At 35.2% G+C, this 27,435-nt stretch overlaps 3 protein-coding genes across 4 annotated transcripts; all 3 read left to right on the top strand.

Moving 5' to 3' along the window:
• The first annotated feature begins 4,128 nt into the window (after positions 1-4,128).
• Positions 4,129-5,599, top strand: LOC104121206 (probable glutathione S-transferase). Its single transcript, XM_009633148.4, has 2 exons — positions 4,129-4,529; positions 5,033-5,599. Exons 1-2 carry the CDS (start codon positions 4,221-4,223, stop codon positions 5,384-5,386), a joined length of 663 nt encoding a protein of 220 aa, XP_009631443.1. The 5' UTR covers positions 4,129-4,220; the 3' UTR covers positions 5,387-5,599.
• Positions 5,600-6,309: 710 nt separating this feature from the next.
• On the top strand, positions 6,310-19,210 carry LOC104121205 (protein BLISTER-like). 2 transcript variants are annotated; one of them, XM_009633147.4, is made up of 13 exons: positions 6,310-6,750; positions 7,486-8,236; positions 8,396-8,907; positions 9,698-9,817; positions 10,424-10,489; positions 11,548-11,658; positions 12,585-12,661; positions 14,985-15,052; positions 15,989-16,102; positions 16,205-16,383; positions 16,525-16,593; positions 16,977-17,132; positions 18,611-19,210. In XM_009633147.4, the coding sequence occupies exons 1-13, from the start codon at positions 6,694-6,696 to the stop codon at positions 18,689-18,691; spliced, it is 2,361 nt and encodes a 786-aa protein (XP_009631442.1). In that variant the 5' UTR covers positions 6,310-6,693; the 3' UTR covers positions 18,692-19,210. The 2 variants fall into 2 exon arrangements, with proteins under 2 accessions (XP_009631442.1, XP_070048280.1); XM_070192179.1 differs by having other exon boundaries at positions 11,545-11,658.
• Positions 19,211-25,584: 6,374 nt separating this feature from the next.
• LOC104121204 (uncharacterized) lies at positions 25,585-27,190 on the top strand. Its single transcript, XM_009633146.4, has 2 exons — positions 25,585-26,094; positions 26,800-27,190. The coding sequence occupies exons 1-2, from the start codon at positions 25,677-25,679 to the stop codon at positions 27,012-27,014; spliced, it is 633 nt and encodes a 210-aa protein (XP_009631441.1). The 5' UTR covers positions 25,585-25,676; the 3' UTR covers positions 27,015-27,190.
• The last annotated feature ends 245 nt before the right edge of the window (positions 27,191-27,435 follow it).

Genomic DNA, 27,435 nt, shown 5'->3' with positions numbered 1-27,435 from the left:
TTTTGATGACCTATTTGGCCATTCTACCCTATAGTTTGGGTTTATGGAGGATGTTCAACAAAGGGAAAGTTGATACCACGACTATCGGGTGGCATTGGAAATAGGGCCTCAGCTTCCGAGCGGCGACTATGAGAGCTAAGGCCAGTTTTTCAAATGTGGGTAACGAGTTTCTGCTCCCGTTACAACTTTACTAACATAATAAATGGGAGATTGCGTACCTTCTTCCTCTCGGACTAAAATCGCACTTACCGCAACATCCGAGATCACGAGGTAAACCAGCAACATTTTCCCTTCTTTTGGTTTTGAAAGCAATGAAGGATTTGACAAGTAATTCTTTAAATCCCTCAAAGCCTTCTGGCACTCCGGGGGCCATTTAAAATTATTTCTTTTTGAGCAGTGTGAAAAAATGATGACACTTTTCTGACGATTGGGAAATGAATCTACTCAAAGTTGCCAATCTCCCCTTAAGCCTTTGGACTTCCTTCATGTTTGACAGTTAGTCCGGGATATCCTCTATGGCCTTGATCTTTTAGAGGTTTACTTCAATCCCCCTTTGTAATACCAAAAATCCTAGAAACTTACTAGAGCTGACCCCGAACGCGCATTTCTCGGGATTAAGCTTCATATTATGCTTCCTTAGGATGTTGAAAGTCTCTTGCAGATGTTTAAGATGATCACCTGCATTTAAAGACTTAACGAGCATATCATCTATATAAACTTCCATAGTTTTTCCTATTTGATTTTCAAACATCTTATTCATGAGCCGTTGATAAGTGGCTCCGACGTTTTTCAACCCGAAGGGCATGACATTGTAACAATATATACCGAAATTCGTTATAAATGAAGCTTTTCCCGATCTTCCAGGTTCATCTTAATTTGGTTGTACCCGTAATAAGCATCAAGGAAACTCATTAACTCGTGCCTGATTGTGGCATCAATCATTTGATCGATGTTTGACAGTGGGAACGAGTCTTTCGGGCATTCTTTGTGAAGATCTTTATAATCTACACACATGTGAAACGTATTGTTTTTCTTAGGAACTACTACTACATTAGTTAGCTAGTCTGGATATAATACCTCTCGGATCGAACTGATATTAAGTAAGCGGGTTACCTCTTCTTTGACGAATTTATTCCTGGCTTCGGTGATCACGCGCTTCTTTTGTCTTACTGGAGGTATGTTAGGATCCAAGCTTAACTTGTGTACGGCTACCTCTATCGGGATACCTGTCATATCCTCATGCGACCATGCAAAATAATCGGCGTTAGATTTAAGAAATTTAATGATGTCGAACCTGAGTTCTGGATACAGTCATGTCCCCAAGTGGAATTTCCTTTCTTGGAATTCCTCTAACAATGCCACTTGCTCCATCTCTTCTGTTTTGGACTTCATTGCATCGGTCTCTTCTGGAACTTGAAAATATCTCGGCACCTGATAATTTTCCAACGTCTAGCTAACTTCATCTAATTCAGGAGTAGGTGTCGGGCCCTATAATTTCTATGCACGTGTTCCTTTCTTTTGCTACTGAAGAAAGAAATTCCATTCATCTCCCTTGCCGCCGGTTGGTCGCCCCTTTTCTGCTTAATTCCCTCGGGCGTTGGACACTTCAGCAATTGATGGTATGTTGATGGTACAACTTTCATCTCGTGTAACCATGGCCTTCCCAGAATGATGATGTATCCCATATCACCATCTACCACTTCGAAAAGAGTTGTTTTCATTACTCCTTTAGCGTTTGTGAGTAATAAATTTCTCCCTTAGTTGTCACACTTGCGAGGTTGAATCCGGCGAGGAGCTTTGTGGCCGGTATAATACCTCAGGTGAGTTTAGCTTGCTCTAATACTCTCCATTGTATGATATTAGTTGAACTCCCCGGATCCACTAGAACACGTATAATTTTAAAATCTAACACATTTAAAGAAATTATCAGTGCGTCGTTGTGTGGTAGCAGCAATCCGTCTGCGTCCTCCTCCGTAAAAGTGATATCATCTTTCAGAAGCATTTTGCTATGCGTTATTGATACTTTCATCTTCTTTGTTGCTGAAAAGGTGACTCCGTTAATCTCGTTCCATCTGAAGATCATGTTGATTGTTTGAGCGGGGGATCTTCTACTGCTTTTAAGGGTTCCGCGTTATCTCAGTTAGGACCATAATTGTTCTTATCTCGATCACTCAAGTTGGGATCCCTCTGGTTAGAATCAGATCTCATCGGTCTTGGGAACCGTGATTCTTTGATGTTTTTCATGGCCGATACCAATTCCATTATACTGACATTGAAGTTGTATTCTGATAATTTAAGGTAGGAAGGATCCCGCGATCCTGCCACTTCTTTATCCTGAAATGATCGATTGTTCCGACCGCGATCAGTCCTCCTATCAATAGTGAACCTGTCTGTTGTCCGGAAACCTCTGTTGCGGCCTTCGATTCGTTCGTAAGGCAAAAACAGGCCCCTCGAAGTCCGTATGTCCGTGTCATAATCATCCTTTGATTTTTCCTTATTCGTTTCTCGTCCTTTGGTCGACGATGGAAAACCAACCTGATCTTCGATCCTTATTTTTTATTCATACCGGTTGTGGACGTCCGCACATGTGGTTGCTTGAAACTCGAGTAGGCTTTCCTTCAATTTTAGGGAAACGTCTAAACTCCTCAAATTCAATCCTTTGGTGAACGCCTCGGCTTCCCATTCATCCAGGACAGTCGGGAGCAATATTCTTTCCTTCTGAAATCGAGTAACGAACTCTCGTAGTAGCTCAGATTCTCCTTGCGCTATCTTGAATATGTCGGCCTTTCGGGCCTGTACTTTTCTTGCCCCGGCACGAGCCTTGATGAAAGAATCCTCAAGCATTTCAAAGGAATCTATGGAATGCACGGGTAACAACAAATACCATGTCAAGGCCCCCCTCGTGAGGGTTTATCCAAATTTCTTCAGCAGCACAGATTCAATTTCGTGAGGAGTTAAATCATTCCCTTTTATCGTCGTTGTATAGGTGGTAATATGCTCATGGGGGTCTGAAATTTCGTCATACTTTGGCATTTCAGGCATTTTGAACCGCTTCGGAATTAACTCTGTTGCCGCACTTGGCTTGTACGACAATTGAGTATACTTCTTCAAGTTCGGGCCTTTTAGCACTGGTGGCGCACCCGGGATCTGGTCCATACAGGCGTTTACTTCCCTCATGAATCGTAAAATTTTATTCTTGAAAGAATCATTCTCGTTATTGAGACCGGATCCGTTCCCCCCGGCCTCATCGGAGCCAATTTCATCCCTGGGAGTGTTGTTGTCGATCCTCCGCATCGTTTGATTCGTGGGAACCCCGGGAGAAATCGGATCTCGTATATTTGCATTATTTGAAGCTCCCGACAGCGCTTGCTTCAACTCCATCATAACTTTATCCTGTCGCGTGATGTGGCCTAGAATGATCGCCTGTTGCTCTTGCAAGACCCTTACCGTGTCGACAACATGCTCCTCATCAGCGTCATCGGGAGTGGCCCCCCGAACATGTCGAGGATGCTGCCTGTCATGCATTAGTGTAGCGTCACTCCCTTCGTTATGGGTGTCGCTGATTGAGTCCTCAGAATGAGGCTAATCCCTTCGAATCTCGGGGTTGTGCATGTTGTTAATAGTGTTATCTGTCATTTCTTATGTTTTTTTCTAAGACAAAAACAATCAAACACGTTAGTAAAAAGGCAAGGATCAATTTAATTACACGGCTATCTAGTCCCCACGGTGGGCGCCAAACTGTTTACCCGTAAAATGGTACAGTTGAATTTATACGTGGTTTCTAGACAAGTTAATTAATTTGATCCTGAAATAAATAAATAATTGAAGAGTTGCGCAATACTTAGCCTTAGGATATAGACGAAACAATAGAACCAACAATTCTGGGAACAGGGTTTTCGGGCACTACAACAAAGAAATCAAGATATTCATAGGTTAGTCCTCCTAAGTGAGATTTATAATTAGGTTACTTGCTGCAACAGATAAGATAATCTGATAGTATAATTTTATTTTTTATATTGATAGTATATACTAACTTAAATTCATTAAAAAAAAAAGTCAACAACAAACACTGACTAAAGTTTTTTTAAACGAGAGTGAAAGTGAAATAAAACTTATCTTGGAACTTGGAAAGTTGCCATATTGTTTCCTAAGAAATACACACAAATACTACAACAAGTGAGCTCTTCATCCTTCATTTTCCACTAAATCCAGCTTTTGAAATGGAAACGGTAAAGTTAATAGGAACTCCTTTCAGTTTTTTCACATACAGAGTTATTTGGGCACTAAAGCTAAAGGGAATAACTTATGAATACATAAATGAAGACATGTCCAAAAAGAGTCCTTTGCTTCTGAAATACAATCCAATTCACAAGAAAGTCCCTGTGCTAATCCATGGTGAAAATTCAGTCTGTGAATCCATGGTCATCGTCGAATACATCGATGAGACATGGCCACTGAATCCATTGCTTTCGGCTGACCCCTACGACAGATCCATGGCTCGGTTTTGGGCTAAATATGTTGACGATAAGGTATAATGTTATTAAGTTCTACATTCTTTTCCTTCTGTTTTCTTTAGCAAAATTGTAATTTCATACTATCCGGGGTGCGATGAAATGATTGAGATTCCTCTACCTTTAACTAAAGGTCCGGGATTTAAGTTTTGAGAAAGGGAATCTTTCTATTTACTAGCTCAAATTAGTCAGATCAATGAGCTTTAAATATCAGGAAAAAATTACAATTTCATCCATTTTATACAAGCTAGAAGAAAGAATTACTAGTGGCAACAACAACAGTAACAACATACCTAGTGAAATTACACAAGTTGGATCTGCAGAGGGTAGTGTGTACGTAGACTTTACCCTTACCTTTGTAGATAGATAAGTTGTTTCCGATATACTCTCGGCTCAAAGCAAACATAGTCACATAAAAGAACTAGGTACTAATGCATTTAACTGAAATACAGAAACAGATGCCTTAGTTTCTCTTTCTTTCCTTTCAAATGCTTGACAAAGGATTTTAATTTATGTTGCAGTCATATAATACCTGGAATGTGTTTTGCACCACTGGAGAGAAGCAACAAAATGCCATAAAAGAGAGCTTGGAAATGCTTAAAACTATAGAGGAAAATGCTTTGGGAGAAAAGAAGTTATTTGGTGGTGAAAATATTGGGCTTGTGGACATAGCCTTTGGAGGGTATGCTCAGTGGATGGAGATTATAGAAGATATTGTGGGAGTTAAGTTACTTAATCCTCAAATTTTTCCTCGTCTCAACACATGGATCAAGAATTTCAAAGAAGTTCCAGCAATCAAAGAAAATCTCCCTGATCGTGATGAGATGTTTGTGTATATGAAGAATGCTAGGGACAAGATGTTAGCATCTCCATAGGGAGATTTCTCATATATTAGACTCAATCAACTATGCGTCAATCCCTATATATGAATTCTCGATATCTATTTCGTTCTGTATAATTGTCGAAGATAAAATTTAAAAAAAAAATGTATAAGATGTTAGCATCACCATAGGGAGATTTCTTTATCAGTAAAACCTCCACCAACTATCTTCATTATTGATTCAATCAACTACACTTCAATCTCTGTATGAATTTTGCGTATCCATTTTGTCTTGTTCAGTCGTTAATCAGCAATGCTTCAATCCTTATATGAATTCTCTGTTAAGCTAATACGAACAGTTTTATGACTTCGAGCCACGGTTACCTACAAAACTAAGATATATTTCATGGGAAAAAAAGAAGAAGTTTCTATTATATCAGTTTTATCATTGTCTAATTGGACAAACAAAAATACATAATTAGGAGCATAACTAATATACAAGTTGTTTCCGTATAAGTTTCAGTATAATACGTTATTTGGTTGCATAACAATCCTATTATAAACTTTACCGTAAACAATTGTTGTATTTCGCCTGTTGTGTATGAATAATATATGCATAAGCTATACAAGAATCTATAGATTATTTTCTATAATGTGGTATAACATTACAGAAATTAGTACTACGATGACAAAAAAAAAAATTTCTTTCCTATGTCTAATATGCAGAATTCTTATGTTCAAAGCTTAAATCAAATATTGTTTGGTTATTATTTCAAAAGCTATTCAATTAATTTTTGCATTATTAATCCCTCTATAATTTATCTTTAATTTGAACCAAACGATTCGTAAAGGTTTCAACTTTAAGTATACGTCTCAGCCTCCAAAAACTTCAAAGGAATAATATATGAACTAAAGTAAAAGAAAAATAAAAAGAAAGAGATTAAAAATAAAATAAGGGAAATTAAGAGAGAGATTAAAAAGGAAAAACAAAAAGAAATTAAAAGAGAAGAGAGCGAGAGAGAGATCTTGCTCCAAAATATCAAATTTACAAAATAAAGAGAGCCGTTCTCCCTCTATTTTCTTCCTCTCCGATCCAATTTATGGATTCCTTTTAATCGAATTTAGGATTCATTTTTCTCCTCAATTTTCCAAAATTTCCAATTTTATCCCATTAAATACTTGTAAACGACAATTCAGTTCTTTATTTTTTTCCATTCGTGCACCGATTTATTTCCAGATTAACTTACATTGCTAATTGATCTTTGTTTTAGTGGATAACCAGATTTAATTATTTTGGGGTTTTCGACAATGATTTAACTGAATTTTTTTTAAAAAAATTGTTGATTGAGATTTTCGGATTTAATGGCGTCGGCTCAGGTGCTGCGTAAGCAAGAGCATTTGCAAGCTGGGAAAAAGAAGGTACGAATTCGAACATTCTAGAAAGTTTTTATTTAATTGCTTTTGTATTTATTTAATTCATTTATGTGTTGAATTACTAGATTGGCGGAAAATAATGAGTCATTGTAGTTAAGGATATTCTTACTGTTTGTTTGATCAGTTTTTTTATGTTATCTTTTGCTTAATGTTTGTTCTGAATAATGTTAATGAGCTGATTACGATTTGTGGTATGCGCGAATTGCTAGCAAAAATGTTGATTTTGTATGAGTTTTAACTTATATGCACGACAATGCAACTTTTTTATACTATCGGTATCGGATCACTCAAATGATATCTACCGGTAACCCTCCATAAAAATGGGATTGTAATCTTGAGAATAAGGCAGGTTACCTGCTACAACATGTAAAGGTGATAACGAACCGTTGAGCCTTAATGATCTGAATTTCAGTTAAGATCAACAGGATCTTCTCAATACTTATCTTATTTGTATTCTCACATGCACAATATCTTTTAGATAGGGTGACCATTTGCAGAATTAGTGTTAGCCTCTGTAGTTTCTGTTTTCCCTTATGCCTATTCTTTTGAGAAAGAATATGCCTATGCTTAATGCCTTGATTAGCAATAGCAACGATGTGTGATGGGGAGTGTTGATTTTGGTGAATATTTGGTTGGAGTATAAGAATGTTTTTTCCTTATATTAAATTTTGGTGCAATGTTTCTTTGATCTTTTAATTCTTTATTTTGTATCATTTGCAGCTAGAAGAGTTTCGTAAACAGAGAGCAGCACAAAGGGCTAAAAAGTCTACTTCCAACAATCAGCTTCACAATCCGGATGGAGGCTCTGAGAATCAGTCTTCGGAAAATGAACACGCAAGAATCATTGACTCTCGTAGGGCTGGTACATCTGATGCAGCTGGTGGAGCTGCTTTAGAGTTAGCTCGAGTAGATGTTAAGCATGATTTCATGAATCCTGATCTTTCCCGGAAGAGTGGTTTTGCTTCTTCCTATGATGCTAATGCTAGTTTTACTCACAGTTTATACAACAATGACAATGATGCTAGCACTATTTCTTCTGTTAGTGGAAACAATAATGGTTTTGATTCTTCCATCTCAGTGTCATCTCATTCGGGAGATGAAGTGTTTAAGGGTGCTGAAAGCCCGAAGTTGTCTAAACAATTCAGCAATAGTTATGATTCCTCTGAGAAAACAGAGAATTATGGAGCCTTAGGAACTGTTGGATTTGGATTTAATGGTAGTCATTCTACAGCTAATTTTCTTTCATCAGCCCCTAGTTACAATAAAATTTCCAGTCAGTTTACTCATGATGGTCTGGGTAAAAGCATACCAGAGGATAACAACAGAAAGGATCTTTCTGTAATAGATACTGGTACTTCTCATTCTGCTCCTGCTAATGTTTCACCTGAAAATTCCCTTGGTCCTCAACTGCAAGAAAAACCAGGTTACATGGATCCTTGGGCTAGTGGGTTGACTTCCTCATCATATGAAGGTAATTTTGTGGTATGTTTAATTTTTTTTAAACTTACTTTTATCCCTTGTATTGTGCTTTCCCTGTACCTAGCAAACCTCATTGCCTATGTGCTATATATCTATTCAGTTAATCACTTGGGGTTGCATAATCTGACATATTATTCCCATTTTTTGATAGATTATATGCACCCTGCAACCAGCAGTACAAATTCTTCTTTGGAAGTTGGGCAAAAAGATAGTGCCGTGGAAGCTAATAGTTCTATGGTTTCTGATATTGGGCATGGCCAGTTTAGCAGCTCTGGTTTTTACATGACCAACAATTCATCTTCTTGGGCATCTGATGGCATCAGTTCAGAAGCAAGAAGTTCTTCTACTTATTCAAAAATGTCTCCTCCCACTGTTGGAAGGAGATCTCGTCCATCCTTCCTCGATTCTATCAGCATTTCAAAAGTTCCTGCTATATCCCCTTCTCAAACTGAATCAGTTTCTGCAGACAGATTTGACCCGAAGGTCCATCCCACGGACACTTTGGAATCGTCCAACTCCATCAACATGATGAACTCTTCAACTTTTTCTGCTAAGGGGTCTGATAAGTTGAATCATCATACTGAGAAAGACACGGGCAACATGGACAACCATTATCAGTTTTATGCAAAAAAACAGAATGAAGATTTTGCTGCTTTAGAACAGGTCTTTTTTTCATTTATTTCCCTCGCTTTAGAAGTGAGAAATTTAGGTCAGGATGTCTTCGAAGTCAAAATATAGTTTGAAGCTACTGCTATGTGATGGCTAATATATGAAAAGCGCTCTGCTGTTAAAAATTATTCTTAGTAGTGAGAACGTTGCACTAATAATAAAGTTGTTCACTTACTAGTTATGTGATGCGTCTTGGAGAGAACTGCAGAAATTGAGCTACCAAATTTCCCATATAGTTTCAAAGATACAGATTCTGTGGATTGAATGCAAGATATTGAGTCTTTCACATTGAAATATGAAGACTAAAAAAGTTTCATTATAAAATATAGTGGATGGTGGCTCGGTAAAGTTGAATGGAATGCAAAAATGTTAGTAAGGTAAAATACTGCCGCAACTTTGACGTGTGCATTAGTCAGATTTGATTTAATTTTATGTTGTGGTATATGCACTTGGAAAGGTATGTGATTGTGTAGAGATTAAGCTGAAGGGCAGCCCGGTGCACAAGAGATTAAGCTGAAAGAAGTAAAATAATTTAACATGTTAAATATCTTAATAAATAGACTCTGATGTGAAGTGAACATTGGCTAATCACGCTCTTTTTCTTTAATTTTAAAAAAGATTCTTTGTTTACTAGTGCAAGAATACTCACTTTTACATCGAGGGGCAGTGAACAGGGATGATAGGGGCCATGCATGATTCCATAACTCTCAGGGATGTAGGATTTTGCATCAGGGTATTAAATTGTTAAATACCTGTATGATGTGTACTTTTGCATTTTTGACAGCATATTGAAGATTTAACGCAAGAGAAGTTCTCTTCGCAACGTGCTCTTGAGGCTTCGCGAGCTCTAGCGGAGTCTCTAGCTGCTGAAAATTCAGCCCTGACAGAGAGTTATAACCAACAGGTACACATTTTCTTTTCATATATGTAAAACAGATTGGCTGAATACATAGACAGACACTTGAAAGGGAAAGGATGCCACATAAAATGGAATAGGAGTAGTAATTATTTCATTAATGTGGTGGAAAAATCTACACAAAGTTATGATTCTCTATAAATAGCACCTATCATCTGTACTAATATGAACTTCATGGGTGCACAAAAAACAATTAAGAAACACAATGTAGGCCTTCATTTTTACAAATCATTTTCCTTTAAGGATCTTAGGTACCTTACTCTCCAAAGAACCCACATGATAGCTAAAAGGGCTACATCCCATGATCTACATCTTTTTTTTCTTCTGAAAGACCTGCTGAACGTCACAGGCTTAAGTATAGCAGATGTTGACTACTGTATTCCAAACTGATTCGGTACACAAGTGATTAACAACCTGAACGTGTATCAACAAGTGGTCCAAGTCTTCTCCTTGAGGGTTTACTTGCGTAACACCAGCTAACATTTGTTGCATTAAGTATTGTCTGCACATGTCTAACATTCTCGGAAAGTTTTGTTGATCAGTTAAAAGAAAAGATTTTTCTTACTTCAATCAGTTGCTTAATTTTCCTTGCAGGGCAGTTTTGTAACCCAATTAAAGGCCGACATAGAAAACTTGCAGGCGGAAATTAAAGCACAACTGGTTTGTACATATCTTGCTTACTTACTCCCAATTATTGCTGTATTAGCTGATCTGTATTTTCCTTTTTGAATGTTGACACATTGAATTTCATTGCACAACATAGCTAAAATTGTGAATTGGTGTTATTAGGTGTCAGTGTCTGCCACTGATTTTATCTGTGTGCATTTTCAATTTGATCGACCAAGAAATGAAACGACCTATTTGCTTTGCTATTGTTGATATGACATCTTAAAAGTGGTAGAACAACAAGGATGTTGCAGAAAGTTAGTATAAATATTTTCCATTGTTTCTAAACAGTACAAATAAATGTGGTTGTTCGGATCTTCCATTCTTCATTTTTTATAAATGTGGTTGTTCGGATCTTCCCTTCTTCATTTTTAGTTTCTTTCTCCTGCTGGGTTGCATAACTAGCATTTCGACTCTTATAAATGAGTTATGTATGAAATGCCTGATTACAAATGATTGATCTAGAGAGTTGATAGTATGTTGAAGGATCCAACAATTTTTCTTCTCTGAGCATGTCGCACTAATGATTTTTGTTTTTCTTGATAAATTGTAGTGATTTACATCTTTATTTCTTATACATAGATTTTTGACATTAAAAACTTGGTCTTGAACCTTAGTTCTTGGTCACCCCTCTTTCTTCCTTTTTTCCTTTGAAGGGGCTTCATGAAGTATATTTACCTTCATTTAGTCTGAAACTATGTCAGCAAGGCAAGAGATTCTCGGAGTTATGTTGAATGGTTTTCCAGATAAAATTTTTGTAATGGGTACCATTTGAACCGTATTTTCTATGTTAATGCCTGTTGAAGAATGTGTTCATTCATCTTAACTCTATAGTAAAGGATACATCTGCAATCCTATTATTGTAGAAAGTTTTTGCAATTGGAATGGTGGAATGAACTGGTTTCTCATATTGAGATTATTTCAGATTTCTGGCAAGCAATCTTTGTACTAACATAGCCTGATGAGTTTTAGCTATTCATAGTAATGGACTTGATTCTTACCATAATCTTGGAGATATGTGATTTTCTATTTGTTGCGTTCAATGTAAGCAGGTCGAACTTGAAGCTTTGAAAATGGAATATGCAAACATACAATTGGAATGTAATGCTGCAGATGAACGTGCCAAGCTATTGGCTTCTGAAGTTATTGGATTGGAAGAGAAGGTAACCAACAATAGCATTGCCTGATGTTGAACCAATTCCTTCACAAAGCCCTTACTGAGAATTTAAAACTTGAATGAAACTATTGAGCTATACTTATTGGAAGAGAAACATACCTTCTTTTTTTCAAAAGAGAATCTGTATTCCACTAGTACTCTATCGTATTTAAAATCTAATCGTAGATAGTGTTGTTTATATTGATATTTCATGTTTGTTGAACTTGAAAGCAACTTAGCTTTGTGGGTGTAGCCAGCAAAGTCTGTTGTAGATACGGTTCCCTTTTTGTCCTTTTTTTTGGTTAATCTTTAGCCAACACATCTTATGCGGAGTCACTTGACATATTCACTTTAAGAGTGTAGAGTGAGGCTATCGGAGAACTCATATGGTAGCCTTATAATAATGCATTGGTCATATGCAAAGAAATTAGCCTTTCTTCATCAATTGTCCAGAAATCTGAAAGGGAATTACATTTGTCTTGAATTTTTAGTTTCACACATTCTCTGCTAAGTCCTCCACCGAGGTATCTTTTCAATGTCTGTCACATGCAATACTTAGTTTTTGATAAATGTCAGTCACATGTAATACTGGTGTGGTATGTGAAGTCTGATCTTTTGTCCCTTCTTCTTGTGGTTTAAAAATAAAATTGAAATTAACTTGGTCACAATGCTGACTTGGGTAATTTATATGTCCAATATTTGTTGTCTATTTTATTTTTCTTTGGATCGATGCATACGGTTGCTTTCATGTTTCTTTTTTTATTATATTTCCTGTTGATATTAGAATTTTGGGACTGTCTTCTCTCTTTTTTGTAATTGTGCCTTCTCTAGTTCTCTTTTCTTCAGAATTGATGATTAAGTGTGATCACTTATTTTTTTGATAAATGATAATCTCCACTTTGAGATAATAACTTTGACTAAACAATTTTGTAGGCACTTCGTCTGAGATCTAATGAGCTTAAACTGGAGAGGGAATTGGAGAAATCACAAGCTGAAATGTCTTCTTTCAGGTATGCTCATAGCTTTCCTGTGAACACGTCTAGGCCATAATTTTCATTCCCAATCTGATCTGGTCATAGTCATCTTTCGCTTATATTTGTTCATCCCCTCCTACCATCTCTTCGTTATCCTTGCCTTGTCCTTTCTGGACGACCCACCCTTTTCGACAGTGGAGATGCCTCTTTTTCTTTTGGAGCGAGAATGGAAACTGGTTTGTGGTTTCGTTCTTTCTTGTTTAATGCAGGTGGAAATTATTGATAGCAAGATATCATAACTGGGGTAAAAGCTAAGGGAAACTTAGATAACACAATCATTTTAGTGAAATTAATATCCTTATACTACTGCTCTCTTAATAAAGAAGGAAGTGTGGCTGAGCATTATTCTTCCAATGGCTGGCAGCTAAATTCTAGAAGAGGTTTTAATGATTGGGAGATGGAAGAAGTTTGTCAGTTTTTTCAGTTAATGGATACAGTTGTGATAGAGGAAAATAAGGAGGACACCATGGTTTGGACAGCAAGCGCAGATATGAAGTATTCTGTCAAAAGTGGCTATAAACTTCTTCAGGAACAAGCAGACCATTATGTATCTAATTGGCCATGGAAAATGCTATGGAGTACAAAGGCACCTGTTAAAGTAGCCTGCTTTGGGTGGTTAGTTATCAGAGAGGCCTGCTTAACTCAAGACAATCTGCAGAAAAGAGGTTTCAATTTAAGCAATAGGTGCTATCTGTGTGAAGAAGGTTTGGAATCAGTCAACCATCTGTTCATTCATTGTAAAATTGCAAAGCAATGCTGGGAGCTATTCTTGAACCTTTGTGGAGTTACTTGGGTTATGCCTTCAAGCACTAGAAATCTACTGGCTAGCTGGCAAGGACAGAAGATAAGAAAGGAAATGAGGCAGATTTGGAGAACTATCCCATTATGCATATTTTGGACCATCTGGAGTGAGAGGAACAATGTTTGTTTTGAAAATAAAAGAAATCATATTTCTAGAATCAAAAACTCTTGTCTACATAACTTGTTTTTTGGTGTAAGAGGTGTCTGTTAGAAAACATGGATCAGTATATGGAATTTTTGGATTTGCTAGGAAAGATGTAATTGGAGGTTTCTGTTGATGTTGTCTGGTCCTTTATGTAATTTTCTGTACCATCTTGGTACTTTTATCAATAAAACTTTGAAGGGCAGCCCGGTGCACTAAGCTCCCGCTATGCGCGGGGTCCGGGGAAGGGCCGGACCACAAGGGTCTATTGTACGCAGTCTTACCCTGCATTTCTGCAAGAGGCTGTTTCCACGGCTCGAACCCTTGACCTCCTGGTCACATGGCAGCAACTTTACCAGTTACGCCAAGGCTCACCTTCCTCAATCAATAAAACTTTACCTTATCAAAAAAAAATAAAAAATAGTTGATTACTATGATAAGGATATCCCGCATACTAGATATTAAACAACGGAATCATGCTGGTGCTTTTTTCCTGTTGCACTGCAAGTCTGCCCCATGCATGTCTTGGAACAGCTGGCGCTGCAGAGGCAAGGGACTTCTTGTGCTTTTCAGTAATAGAAAAGATGTGCAACTGGTAATAAAGACATATCTCCAGAAACTAAGTAAATCTGATCTGATTCACTTATTTTGGAGTTTGATGTTAATCGTTAGTTGGCTGATTTAGAGTGCTATTGTGATGATTAAAGGTATATGGTAATAAGGATATACAGCTTGAGGAATGAAAGCAAATACTCTGGAAGTGTGGATAGAGGTTACTGTTTGAAAAGTTAAGAATGGCAACATTAGAGGATGAAAAGGTTTGAAAGGAAAATCTAGAAATTAAATTAGCTGCCAACTCACATTTTCCCACGAGGATTCTTATTTCTTACTAATATTAAAATAAGTTCAATGACTTGATTTTGCACTCAGATAATTGGACTTGGAATGAGTTAGGAAACCGCTGAATATTTTACACTCAACTGCTGAATACTTTATGATTCCTTTTGAGATATGGCAATTTGCCAAAGTACCAAAATACTTCTAACTCCAGGAATTTAATTTTATGGGCTCCTTGACCTGACATCGATCTTCTGAAAATAAGAAATATGTTTCATGTCTACTCCCAAAAGTAATGTTATATGCTCCAAACCTTACCTCTTGAAAAGAAAACAGCCTTCCTTGTCCCCACTTGCGCCCATCTCATCTTGTTTATAAAAAGATAAATTATCTAAAGTCGCCTGTCTTATGGGCCAAATATTTGAGTAGCATATGACTCGTTTTGCCTTAGTCATTGACTTCTAAATTGCATTAAATGTTGGTGTTGATCTCATTCAACTTTCTCTTGATTTTCTGCAGAAAGAAAATGGCTAGCCTTGAAAAGGACCGTCAGGATCTGTTGTCGACTATTGATGCTCTAAAAGAAGGTAAGATGCTGATAGTTGTTGTGTGCTAGATAACAAGGTGGTTTTGATTTGTAGGAATACATGAGCTGCGGCTATATTGATAGATGTCTCCTCTTCACTGCCTTAAATAAACTTCACATAGATAATACTTCTTGCTTCCTCCTATGGCAGCTTGGGTCAATATAAACAAGCTATTTCACAATGTTTTTCTGTGACATCAACTATTATATAAGTCAATTATCATACTCAAACAGTATGGCATCCGAAGAGTCTTTAAATGCTTATCTTGTAAGCTGAAACAGTATGGCATCCGGAGAGTCTTTGAAGTCTGGGTCTGACTATTAATAATAGACCCATTCGACATGTTTTAAAACAATGAACGATTTCTTTTCTGACCTTTTTTTTTTTAAGAAATGTGTGAGCGTTTTCTTTTTGAGTGGTTGGTAAGTTTATCATGCAGGAATTCAAAATATTGTCTTCTTTATACTGCGCCAGCAAATGATTGAGTTTTCTTCTCTCTTGGTCTTGCTTTCTAATATATACACTAATTCCTCTTCTGAATATATACACTAATTCCTCTTCTGATATCTGATCTTCAAACCTCGAAAATTTAAAAGCTGTATCGTTCTCTCAGAGTCTGCTTGGACAAATGCTGCAGGTGTTAGAGGCATTTGTTATTTTTATCCAAGAACCTATTTGGACTCTTCAGAGTTTTTTGCTTGTAATTGATTTAGAGCAATATTAAGCTATCAAGGAATGTCAAGTGGTTTTACTTGTAATTGGTTTAGAGAAATATTGAAGCGTCATCTCTTCCCCTGCCAGTTTATTAGAGACCCTATTTTTGACTTGAGTGATTTTGTTTGTACTTTATTTAGAGTGATATAGAGTTTCCATTTCTTTCCCCACCAGTTTCCTATACGTGTAGTCAGATCTTCTTATTTTTCTTTCTCTCAACAGAAAAGAAGCTGTTGCAGGCGAAACTACGAAAAGCTTCTGGTAGTGGCAAGTCACTTGATGTTAGCAGGAGTATGCCTAGTAAAAGAGATGTATCAACTTCAACAGAGGATCTCTGTATGTGGTGTCAGATTTCACCAATTACATCTTCAGAATGTCTCTTTATATTTGTTTTTACATTTTCATAAATTTTAATTATTCGGTGTTGTATTGGTTCAGGTGAAGATAAAGTCGTAAATACTACCATGGATGACCCTGACTTAGAAGCTCACAGTACTGAGGGCCCGACCTTTTCATATCTGCCTGAGAATGAACAGCTCAGTCTTGAAAGTTTATCAACGGCTATTCCTCCAGATCAGATAAGGATGATCCAAAACATCAATACATTGCTTTCTGAGGTAGCTTCCTTCGCATAACATATTTGAGATTGATCATTTTTTCTCCCTCTACTTCCTGTCTGCGTAGCTGCTTATATTTTAAGGCATTTTTTACCATACCAAAAGATCTGAACAATTTTCTTCCAACTTGGATGCTTACAGTTAGCCTTGGAGAAAGAAGAGTTGATGAAAGCCTTGTCACTGGAATCATCTCAGTGCTCTAAATTGCAGGTAATTTGATGAAGGCAGCACTACCCTTGTTAGTAATATCATTCAGTATTCTTTTTCATTTTGGATCTAATATGTGAGTCAAATTATAGTTTCACCTTAACTTTAGGATCCTTTTGCGCTTTTCCCCTTTCTGTTGCTTCTACATAAATCACCGATGTATAACTGCAAATGTACCATTCTTTGGCCGTGTGTCTCCTTCGGTAAGCCAGCCCCTCTAGTATGCTTGCACATGTTTTTTCAAGATCTTTCAATCTTCATATAGTGCTTTGGGAAGTGCAATTAAACATTCACGGGGTTCACCTTTAGTTTAAAGGTGGATACTAACAATATTCTCTCTCAACTTTTTTTTGGTGGATTTTTCTTTTGTTCCTTGCGGAGTAAAGGAGGTAAACAAGGACTTGACCCGAAAGCTTGAAGCTCAAACACAAAGATTAGAGCTTTTGACTGCTCAAAGCATGGCAACTGGTAACAACCAAGCAAGGCAACCAGATGCTCTATCTGTGCACGACAGCACCACATATGCTGATGAAGGTGATGAGGTAACATTCATACCTTGAAATTTTTCATTCTATAATGATGCTGTATGAACTTTCTTGTACTCTAATATGACCTGTACTGCTGTACATATAACTGCTTCTGTATGCTTGTGAAATATCATCCTCTTAAAGTTATTTTTCTTGCCCTTTAATCTGTCAATTTTAACAGTTTTACTTCTATCTCACTCTGTATTTGGAATTTGAAGAATAAGTTGGCACGTAGTACCCTGTTAAAAAGAAGGGAACACCATTGTGCCCTTGGATTTGTTATATAATTTTTAAGCCATGCTTCAATAGTGAGCTGCTTTAATTTTTTTTATAGAATAGTCTAAGAGATCTAAATTTGAAATTCTTTTTTTTTTCCTGAGCTTGCTGGAGCTTTATGGACCTGTCAGAGATCTCTGTAGAAACGTTATAAAATACAGATATAAGTTTTCAAGTATCTGCAAATTGTAGAGGTTCAAACATAGCATAACTGGTTACAGGAATGATATGAAGCAGCGATGCCTTAAAAGATCCACCTAAAGGACTGTTACTTTATGTTTTCTGAAGCCCTTTGTCCCAAATCCGGTGAAAGATAATAAGAGGAAAAGGGCCTCCGTTCCCGAATATCCAAAAGCGATGAAGAGGACGGCTCGTAAGCCGAACAAGAATACTATTCCTTTGACCGTAGAATCGGTTCTGCGTCTAAGGGATGAAGACGAAGAAGAAGAAGAAAATGATAGGTCCGCGCTGGCGGCCCGAACGAAGAAGACCACCGAAAACTTTTAGGTTGTTCGGGTCCGCCGGCCCGAACCCGCGCAAAAGGAGTGGGCTATAGCACACGAAAATGATCTACTGGTCCTTATTTTGGAGGCAGGGTACGACATGGTAGAGGTTTTGTGGGTCAGCCAGTTCAGTTTGCACTTCAGGGGTGGCAAACCTTTTTCTGTAGCAGGCTAGACCCGAGCCAGAATGAGACCTATCTTCCAATTCCTCGGGCAGTTCTAGTTGCTTCTATCATGGCTGGGTGGCGTCGGACGTGGCAGGACATGACTGTGGCAGGACCAGGACATGGCAGGGCGTGGCCATGTCCTGTCACGTATGCACGCAAGTCCTAAAACATCATACGAACTCGCTCGCGCGATCAAATCGCCAAAATAACACCTAGAACTACGAATTGAACACCAAATCAAATGTACCCAAACTCATTCATGAATAAAGAGAATATATATGTTTTCGTTAATCAACCAATGAAGTGATCATGTTGCAATACCAATTTCTTACCAACACTCTTTTCTCCAACAAACTCTAACCTTTTGTAGATTTATGTAATTTAGAGATCTTGCAATAAGTATTATAATACAGCTTGTCAGCTGGTTATCAGGTGCTCATTTTCTTGCATGTCAACCATTCTCATTCTTTAACCTACTCATCTCCTTAACATTAAATTTGATAGTTGCTGCCTTCGTCTTTGAGTATACTTTCTTCTTTTGCATCAGGTGGTGGAACGAGTCTTGGGATGGATCATAAAGCTATTTCCTGGAGGACCATCAAGGCAGAGAACCAGCAAGCTTATTTAGTTTCCATGATGGAGTTCGACGAGTGTTATCCATCAAAAGTTCATCTTTTCTCCTCTGCGCCTTGTATTTTTTGTGGCCTGATGGAGATGGTTGATGTGTACTATTAATGGTTCATAGTCCCATTTTTTCCCCAGAAGAAGAAAATTGCTTCTAGGAGGCATTTTAGAAGATGTGATATTTGATAATTTCACAGATTTGGCAACAGAGCAGAACCTTTGTCCATTTTTTCCACCTACCGAACGCCCAATCGGAGACTGGAGATGAGAAATTGCTACAGAAAAAGTTAGGGGATGATGAAAAACTACTACGGAGAGACTCAAGATGAAGTTTGTTAATAGGAGTATTATATTTAGGAGATGGTTTTACTTGTGAATTAATAGGAAAAGGAAGAGGAAAAGGATTAAATGTATCATTTTCCTGCTGGATTTTTTTTTTATTACTTACTTTTGGTGTTGTTAGTACTAGTGTATTTGTTTTTAACCCAAAATATCAAAAGAATGATCTCGTCAATTCTTTCAACATGCTCAGTACCAAGATTGCTAATGTGGTTGAAGTTATAACTTAGCATACAAGCAAATTCATTAGAAAGGAAGTTCAAATTATAAATTTACTTGTACGTGGAGGGGTTAAAAACAAAATGCATAAGGAAACTTGCTTTCAGGGATAGTAGAACTAAAATCTTCTTCAGGAAGCTTGATCAAATGTGTACACAACACATTTGTGGTGTCGTGGTAATTGCTTATTCGTCCTTAACAAGAGGTATCAGGTTTGAGTCCTGGGTATTAATTTGCTATTGGTAGGGAGTGATTTACCCCTACAAAACGAGTTTTTTGGGCATGAATTCGAATTAGTCGAGGCCAAAAGCAGGTAGCAGACCCCGAGTTAAAAAACAAAATCAAAAAAAGGTAGGTGCTTCTCCACACATTTGATCAACCCAGTTGAAGTATTGAACTACTCGAATTTTCTTAACAAAAAACCAATTGAAACCACTCTGCTGACTTGAAAAACAAATCTTCATGTTGTTGGTAAACATCAATATTCGCACTAGTGCACATTTTCCTCATAGTTCCCAACTGTCACAAGAATTTCTTGGCCAATTACTAAATTATTTATAGACACGTGGATCCTTTCTATTGTCTATATGTGACCAAAATCTATAGTACTTAACAAACATCTTACCGTTATTGATGGAACATCAGGAAAAACAAAAGGCTTACATTTTTTATTTTCTTGGAAATTTTAAAGTTATACTATATTATTTTTAGTTGGATTTGTAGCCGCCCTAGAATGTTGAAATAAAATACTATATCCTATGTATGACAATGCCCGTGCATTAAAATATTTGTAAATATGGTAAGTGCTGCAACTTAGGTAGGAGCATAAGACTTTATTCTCTGGAATGATTGTGATAAGTTTTATAATGTTTTAGTATGTATGATTAGTATGAAATTGCCTTGAAAAATTATGAGTAGTAGCTTTTATTGAGTTACCTGAACTATAAGCACTTTAGAGTCAGTTTATCAACAAATTACTCCTCACTTTGTGTTTAGTCTTCGAAATGAAAATCGTTAGTTTTTATTAGTCAATCAGTTTTTTTAATTCGCGAGTTGAACTTATATGGATTGACAATGAAGAATTTTTTCACATTAGTTAACCTAAAAAATAATTACATGCTATCACGTACAGTCAACCCTCTCTATCAGAGGCGGATCCAGGATTTGATTGTTACGGGTGCCACACAGGGATGCACATTTATCGAAGCAGTGTCACGCGACACTGCCTTGTCGAATTTTTTTGTTAAATATATGTATTAATACTGTGAGGAAGCGGATAAGTAGGAAAACATGACACCACTTGACATAAGTTGTCTCTTGGCATATTGGTTATGTGCTTGATTTTGTTCTAAGAGGTTAGAGGTTCGAACCTCAACTAGCAACATCCTTTTTGCAAATATTTGAGAGAATTTATGTGGTTAAAAATTGTGATGAAGTAGAATTTAATTCAGGATTTTTTCTGACTTAAGACTCAACAAAATTAATAGACTAAATATATTTCTTGTATAGAAGTATGATAATTAAAGTTATTATTCTCATTCTTTTATAAATTTTGACACGGCTTACAAAAGTTTTGCGAATGCCCCTGTTGCCACTGCTTTTAATGCAAACCGACCATAGTGAAGAGATTGAACTTGGGTGTACATTTAGTCGGTTCGATCCATTTTTGATTAATTCGGTTTGTTCAGTCCATTTTGAATTAATTCAATTTAATTCAATTTAAAATTATTTTATGCATAAATGAATATGTGATCACAAACTCAAATAAGTTCTGTCCAATTTTGTCTAATTTTCTAGTTTCAAATTCGATTAATATGATTAAAAAATATAAAGAAAAATAAAATTTTAAATTAGGAAATACACCACTTCAATCTACATATAGCTCGATTAATATTATGTCTTTGATGCTCACTCTAATTTCTAAAATTAATAAAATAATATTAGATGGATAAAAAGAGGAAATAATTAAAATCACATTCAAATAAATTGAAGAACTAGAAGGAAAAAAAAAGGAAGCAAATATACAATTTAAATAAATAATAAAAAGGAGATTGTACAAATAGAATAAATAACATAGGTGAAAAAATTAAAAGAAGGAGCATAAAGAAAAGAAAAGGAAGGGAAGGGAAGGGAAAAAGATAATAACAAAACAAATAGGACCACAACAAGGTCTCGATCCTGGGCATTTTATGTGGAGTTTCAGTGCTTTGATCGTAGCACATTCGATCATTTTCTGACTTGGGGTTCGACTCGTTTTATATGTTCAATATTTTGAGGAAAATACTAGTACATATATACAATTTTACTCGAGCGACCGGGTGGCGTACCACCCCCAATCCCTTACATAGATCCGCCCCTGCTCTTTATAACAGTCTTGTTTGTTCCGATATTTTTTGGCTTTTATAGTGAATGGTTGTTGTACACCTATAACAATATTTGACGTTTAAATATTTTTTGGCTGCTATAGATAAAAAATATTAAAAAATCAATTATTTTTTCTTTTTAATGTTATATATAAAAGATAAAAAAAATTATTTAAATTTAAAATCTCAAAAGATATGCATATTTCACTAGCTAAATATTGAAGAAAGTTAATACATTATTAATAAATTTATAACTAAACATATACAGGTTTAAACTCTAAGGCAGACATTTTAAAGCTACCTAAAAATAATTCTTTCAAGATTGATGGAAGAACTTTAAAATTGTAGCCTGTTTCGTAGATTTCATTCTTTTACTAGCGATATAACGCTTGAATTGGCGAAGATTCATGTCCAAAATTTCAGCAAAAAGGTATCCAATAGCTTTCCTTTGAAGACAATCTAAGAGCTTAACAGTTAAATTTTCTATCTAATTTTTTTTGAAATTTCTCGTGAAATAAAAGAAAAGAATATACATGATGATGTCATGTGCAAATCTTCAAATCTTATATCGTATGCAAGATAGAAACTTTATTTAATGGAAAAAATTGAGTACATGCATTTAGAATTATTATTAGTAATCTTAAAGATTCTATATTGATGTTATAGAGAGATAATTTTACAAAGAGCGTTCTGTTATAAATATGGTTGTTATTGTTATAGGTAAAAAGTTATTATAGAGAGGTAAAATATAACTTGAAAAATCGGTTCTAAGGAAAATTTGACTTTTAAGTGAATGACTAACTAGGGGTGGTAAAATGGTTAAAAGAAAACAGTTAACCATCCATATTATCCACTAAAAATGGGTTGGATAATGAACTATTTAAAAACGGATCAAATATGGATAAGAACAATATTATCCATTTAGAAAATAGATAACCAATGGGCAACCCATGGATAACCAATGAGTCTAACTTTTACATTTGTAAAGCCTCAAATTGGGGGTTCCTCAAGTTATGGAGACTAAGAATTCTCTCAAAAGTGATCATATGCAATAAGTCATGGATAATATGGTTACCCATATTATCCGCCGGTTAACCCATTTTTTATCCGTATTAAATATGGGTCGGGTCGGATAATTTATCCATTTTTTCATTACCCGTTTTCGACCCGAATCATATCCGAACCGACCCACCCATTTGTCACTCCTATACAAGGATACTGTTATAAAGAAATCTGACCGTATAATAAATGAAATGAAAAATACTCTAGGTCATCTGCTATAAAGGTTAAACTCTATAGTGACAGTATATAATCTAAATCCAAATAAAAATACTCTTACCGTTTCAATATATGTGACATAGTTCGAATGAAGCTTTTAAAATTTGTGACGTTAAATATGTCATAATTTTTGTATTTCTATAAAACTTTTAAAACTTAAGGCTTTAAATATGTCGTAATATTTATGTAGTTATAAAAACTTCTCATAAAGGTAAATACGAATATAAAGTTAATTATTTTTAAAATTTACAGTCAAACTTCTCTACAATAACATCCTTATATAATAATTATTCACTATAAAAACCAAGTTTTTTCGGAACTGATTTTAACATTACGTTATAATATATGTTCTTTATAACAACACTTCATTATAGCAACCAAAAAATATCAGAACGGACGAGGTTGTTATAGAGAGGTTTTTTCTTTTATATATATATATATATATATATATATATATATATATATATATATATATATATATATATCATTCTTTTTAGAATTGATAAAAATAAAATATATTACATAAATTGAGAGAGTAATAATATAATGCCTAAAAAAAAAGGTATATTCAAACAAATATTTGTTGTCAAATATGCGCCGATATGCGCACCATGTTTTCCGCCGAGAATGTAGGCCCAGGAAGAAAGAGCTAGCAAAAAGAGATCAAAAATTCAATACCCCACACAATACGCTCCTATAAATGAGTTACATGTGATTTTGGAAATATGTGGAATATTGTAACCTACTATTATGAAATTTATCTTAATCCAGTACTTTTGACGTAAATTATAAATTTATATATAAAAATTTATTGAATTTATAACAAATAGAAGTAGTATATATTAATTTAAAATTTTAAATATATAATGAGTTCAACACAAAAATCTTAAAAGTTAAACTCCCATGATTTGAGTTCTAGATTCTGCTTCATTTATTCCATGCACCCTTGTCAAAATTTTCAAAGTATTGGCTTTACTTCTCTTTCATACGCTGTCAATTCTCATGTCAAAATTTTCAAAGTATTTGGCTTTACTCGTCTTTCATAAGCATCTTACACAGTCCCATTAATAATTGAATTAGTGCTATCACTTCACATTCTATGGTTGGAGCCTCTTTTTCAGGCATTTATGTCCCTTTCCACTCTCCTTTTTTATTGATCCAAGACACCCTTTTTTGCATTTTGTTATTTTCTCACACCAATTCAAAGCTCCATTACTGCAAGCAAAGAGTTGCAAGATTTTTTACAATCCTAAAATTTTACCTTTGCAACAATGCTATACTAATTCTTTTTTAGGATTAAAATTATATACACAAATAGTGTAAAACAAAATTACAGTATCACTATATTTTAATATGTTATAGCTATAGTGGCGATAAGGATGCACAAATCGAACCGGAAAATCGTACCAAACCAAAAAGTCAAACCAAACCGATTTGGTTTGGTATTGAGTAAAAAAACCCGAATCAAACCGACATATAAATATATAATTTTTGTATATACTTTTAAGATTTTATATAAAAAAAAATTTAAAAATGTCTAAAAATATTTGGGATTCTCTTGTGGGATATATTAATAGTATATGAAGTGCTCCATATTTATTAACCTTAAATAATGGGTTGAATGATCACTTTCTCATCAAGTGTTACTGAAATGTGTCAATCTCTTTGTTCTTCCATATTTATATCATATGTTAAGATCTATTAAATTCTTATATCTTTTTCGAATGTTAAGTGATTATTATTATTTAGGTACCATATTGATTTTTATGTTTAATTACTAAATTTGGTTAACCTTGAAAGTGTACATCAACAAAACATTATTGTCAAACGACTAAAAAAATAACTATTATGTGTTACTAAGAAAATTCTCCCATAAGAATATTTTAATAGATAATATGTTTGTCAATTTTTATATTTTTACTAAACATATATTTACTTATAAAAAATTAAACAAAATAAGATTAAAATAATATTTAAGTAACAAAAAATCAAAAAAACCCGACAAAACCGAACTAATCCAAACCGATATAGTTGGTTTGGTTTAGTTTTGATAAAAAAAAAAAAGGAACCAACCCGGTCCATGTACACCTCTAGGTGGCGGATGCAACCCTTCGGCAACGGGTTCATTCGGTCTAGTATTTTCTATGCGGTGCATAGACATATGTAAATACTCACTAAAATTTGAACAAATATCATATTTGAACTTGTAATCTTGCTAGTTTAATAAGTTTAATGCTGAGAACTTAAAGGTCGAATCCATCAAATTTAAATCTAAGATTCGTCTTTGGTTATCTACCTTATTTTTTAGATTACCAATCCAACTTATTTTCTTTTAAGTGATCTAATAATTCTTTTAAAGATATATTAAGAAGGTCTTGGAGCTAGTGTTTCTTTTATTTTGGTTATCTTTACTATTTGTATTGTCAATTTTTTTTCCAGTATTTTCATCTTAGTTTTTTTACTCTTGTATTTCTCAAACCTATTTTGAAAACGCTTTTTTATGCGGAGGGTCTGTTGGAAAAATTTTTTTTGAGGTAGGGCCAAGATTTGCATTTACCTCACTCTCCCGGACTTCACTTGTGGGATCGTATATTGTTGTTGTTGTTGTTGTTAGTGTTAGAGCCAACTCTATTATGAGAACCCTCGTGGACTCTTGCACTGAGTTAGCCCTTTATTCAAATAAACCTGCATATATTCAAACACTTTCTATATATACACGTATATAGGGGCCAATTGTAATAATTTAACTAAAAGAATAGGAAGCAAGGGAGTTGAGATAGGCTGTAGCAAATGGGGAGTCTTCAAACCAAGGATAAAAGCAACCCAAATATCAAAATTATTGAAGGGTTGAAGTATAAAGTAAGGCATCTCCAAGCTGAAGTGAATGAAATTATGTGCATAAGGGAACATGAGAATCAAGCTTACCAACAAGAGGTGATTATTTTTGCATTGAAAGAAGCAGAGTGGAAACAAGAAAGGAAGAAACTTAAAGAGGAAGTGAATAAATTGAAAAAGACGTTGGAAGAGAAAGAAGAAGAGAAGTTCAAATTTGGAGCGGAAAATCATGAGATGATAAGTGAAAAAGGGGATAAAGAGTGTTATATTAGGGAAGAACAAGTTAGAAGAGATGAGACAATTGAGAAGTGGAAACAGCTCTATTTTGCTATCAAAATTGAACTTGATGAACTTATTCAGAGGACAAATCAAGGTATTTTTCATTTTCTTATTACGTGTATCATAATGTATTGATTGCTGTCATTTCATAATTATAGATAGCACTGCTTTAGGGGGAAAAAACAACCAGTTAAGATCAGATTTTGATGGTATTTTTCGGTTTATGCCCTTCTCAAATTATTTGCTCATGCCCTACAAAAAGAGTTCTTCTTGATTATTTTCTTTTTTCCCTATATCTCCAACTCCTTATTTTTTGGTGAAAGGGGGAGGAGGGTGTTTATTTTTTTTGTTTTGTTATTTGCTTGAATATTCGGTTTTCGAAATTCAGTCTAGACTATATGTATTTGCATCAGGAAGGTTCACTATAGAGTGAAAAGCTAAGGGACTTTATTCCCCTGGGCTCGAGCTTTAAACTTTTGGTTAAGGAATGAGGAACGGAGCTAGAAGTTGAATGTGGGTTAAGTCGAATCTGGTAACTTTTGTTCAAATAATATATTTGTATAAAAAAAATTCATTAAATATGCATAAATATTGATTTAAAACTCAGTTATTAGCACTTGAAGTCTCGTTCTAAAATACATAACTCATATAGTTTAAATCTTGGCTCCGTGTGACTCTTTATCATTCAAACATATCCTTTGGTGATGTGAGTGGTTTAACTAAAGTTATCCTTTAGAATTTATTCAAATCGTGTAACCTTTTTTAGATTCGATCTTGATGTGCTTAATTTGTTTTATAGGAGAAAGACTCTACTGTAGAACAGAAGAGGTGGAGTTATTAGAGGAGCTACATGGGAAGTTGAAAGCAAAGGAAGAAGCAATTACATATTTAAAAGAAAGAATTGCTTCAATGGAAAAACAAGAAGTGAAGAGGGAGAGAGAAGTGGATATTTTGAGGCAAAGTTTGAAAATTATGAGCTACAACAAGAAGGTTACAATCCTTAACAAAGGCTAGCATTTATATGCGTGTCATAAAAGAGTTTGCATATTGCAATTATACTATTGTCTCTACTCTAAAATAGTTTTCTTTGGTTCCATTGAAGCATTAATGTGCTTCACATAGTAGCTTTGACATCTTTGTCCAGTTTATTATGGTTATTTTTTTACCAAAGAGACGGTTAATTTTTGCTAGGAGCGAGTTAAGTATGGCTACCTAGTGATTTACAAGCACTCTTACTGCACACTTTTTATATATCCGTCTCCGTCCAATCAAAGACGTCCACACCCTATAAGAGAATCAGACTCTGCGAAAACAAGACTTGAACTATGCTCCTCATTTTCTTCCTGTGATTTACTATCTCAAATTTCACAAAGAGTTGTACTTCTGCCCGCTCAATGGACTAAACTAAAAATAATAGGGTAACTCGGTGCACTAA

The sequence above is a fragment of the Nicotiana tomentosiformis genome, chromosome 12 (genome assembly GCF_000390325.3).
Source record: "Nicotiana tomentosiformis chromosome 12, ASM39032v3, whole genome shotgun sequence".
NCBI classification, from domain to species: domain Eukaryota; kingdom Viridiplantae; phylum Streptophyta; class Magnoliopsida; order Solanales; family Solanaceae; genus Nicotiana; species Nicotiana tomentosiformis.
The sequence above is the reverse complement of the archived record's forward strand: the minus strand, read 5'-3'. Positions and strand labels throughout refer to the sequence as shown.

Coding starts and splice junctions, on each gene's coding strand:
- LOC104121206 (XM_009633148.4), top strand. CDS start 4,221: ATGGAAACGGTAAAGTTAATAGGAACTCCTTTCAGTTTTTTCACATAC. Junction 4,530..5,032: donor CTAAATATGTTGACGATAAG/GTATAATGTTAT, acceptor TTTATGTTGCAG/TCATATAATACCTGGAATGT.
- LOC104121205 (XM_070192179.1), top strand. CDS start 6,694: ATGGCGTCGGCTCAGGTGCTGCGTAAGCAAGAGCATTTGCAAGCTGGG. Junction 16,384..16,524: donor TCAATACATTGCTTTCTGAG/GTAGCTTCCTTC, acceptor GGATGCTTACAG/TTAGCCTTGGAGAAAGAAGA. Junction 16,594..16,976: donor CTCAGTGCTCTAAATTGCAG/GTAATTTGATGA, acceptor TGCGGAGTAAAG/GAGGTAAACAAGGACTTGAC.
- LOC104121204 (XM_009633146.4), top strand. CDS start 25,677: ATGGGGAGTCTTCAAACCAAGGATAAAAGCAACCCAAATATCAAAATT. Junction 26,095..26,799: donor TATTCAGAGGACAAATCAAG/GTATTTTTCATT, acceptor TTTGTTTTATAG/GAGAAAGACTCTACTGTAGA.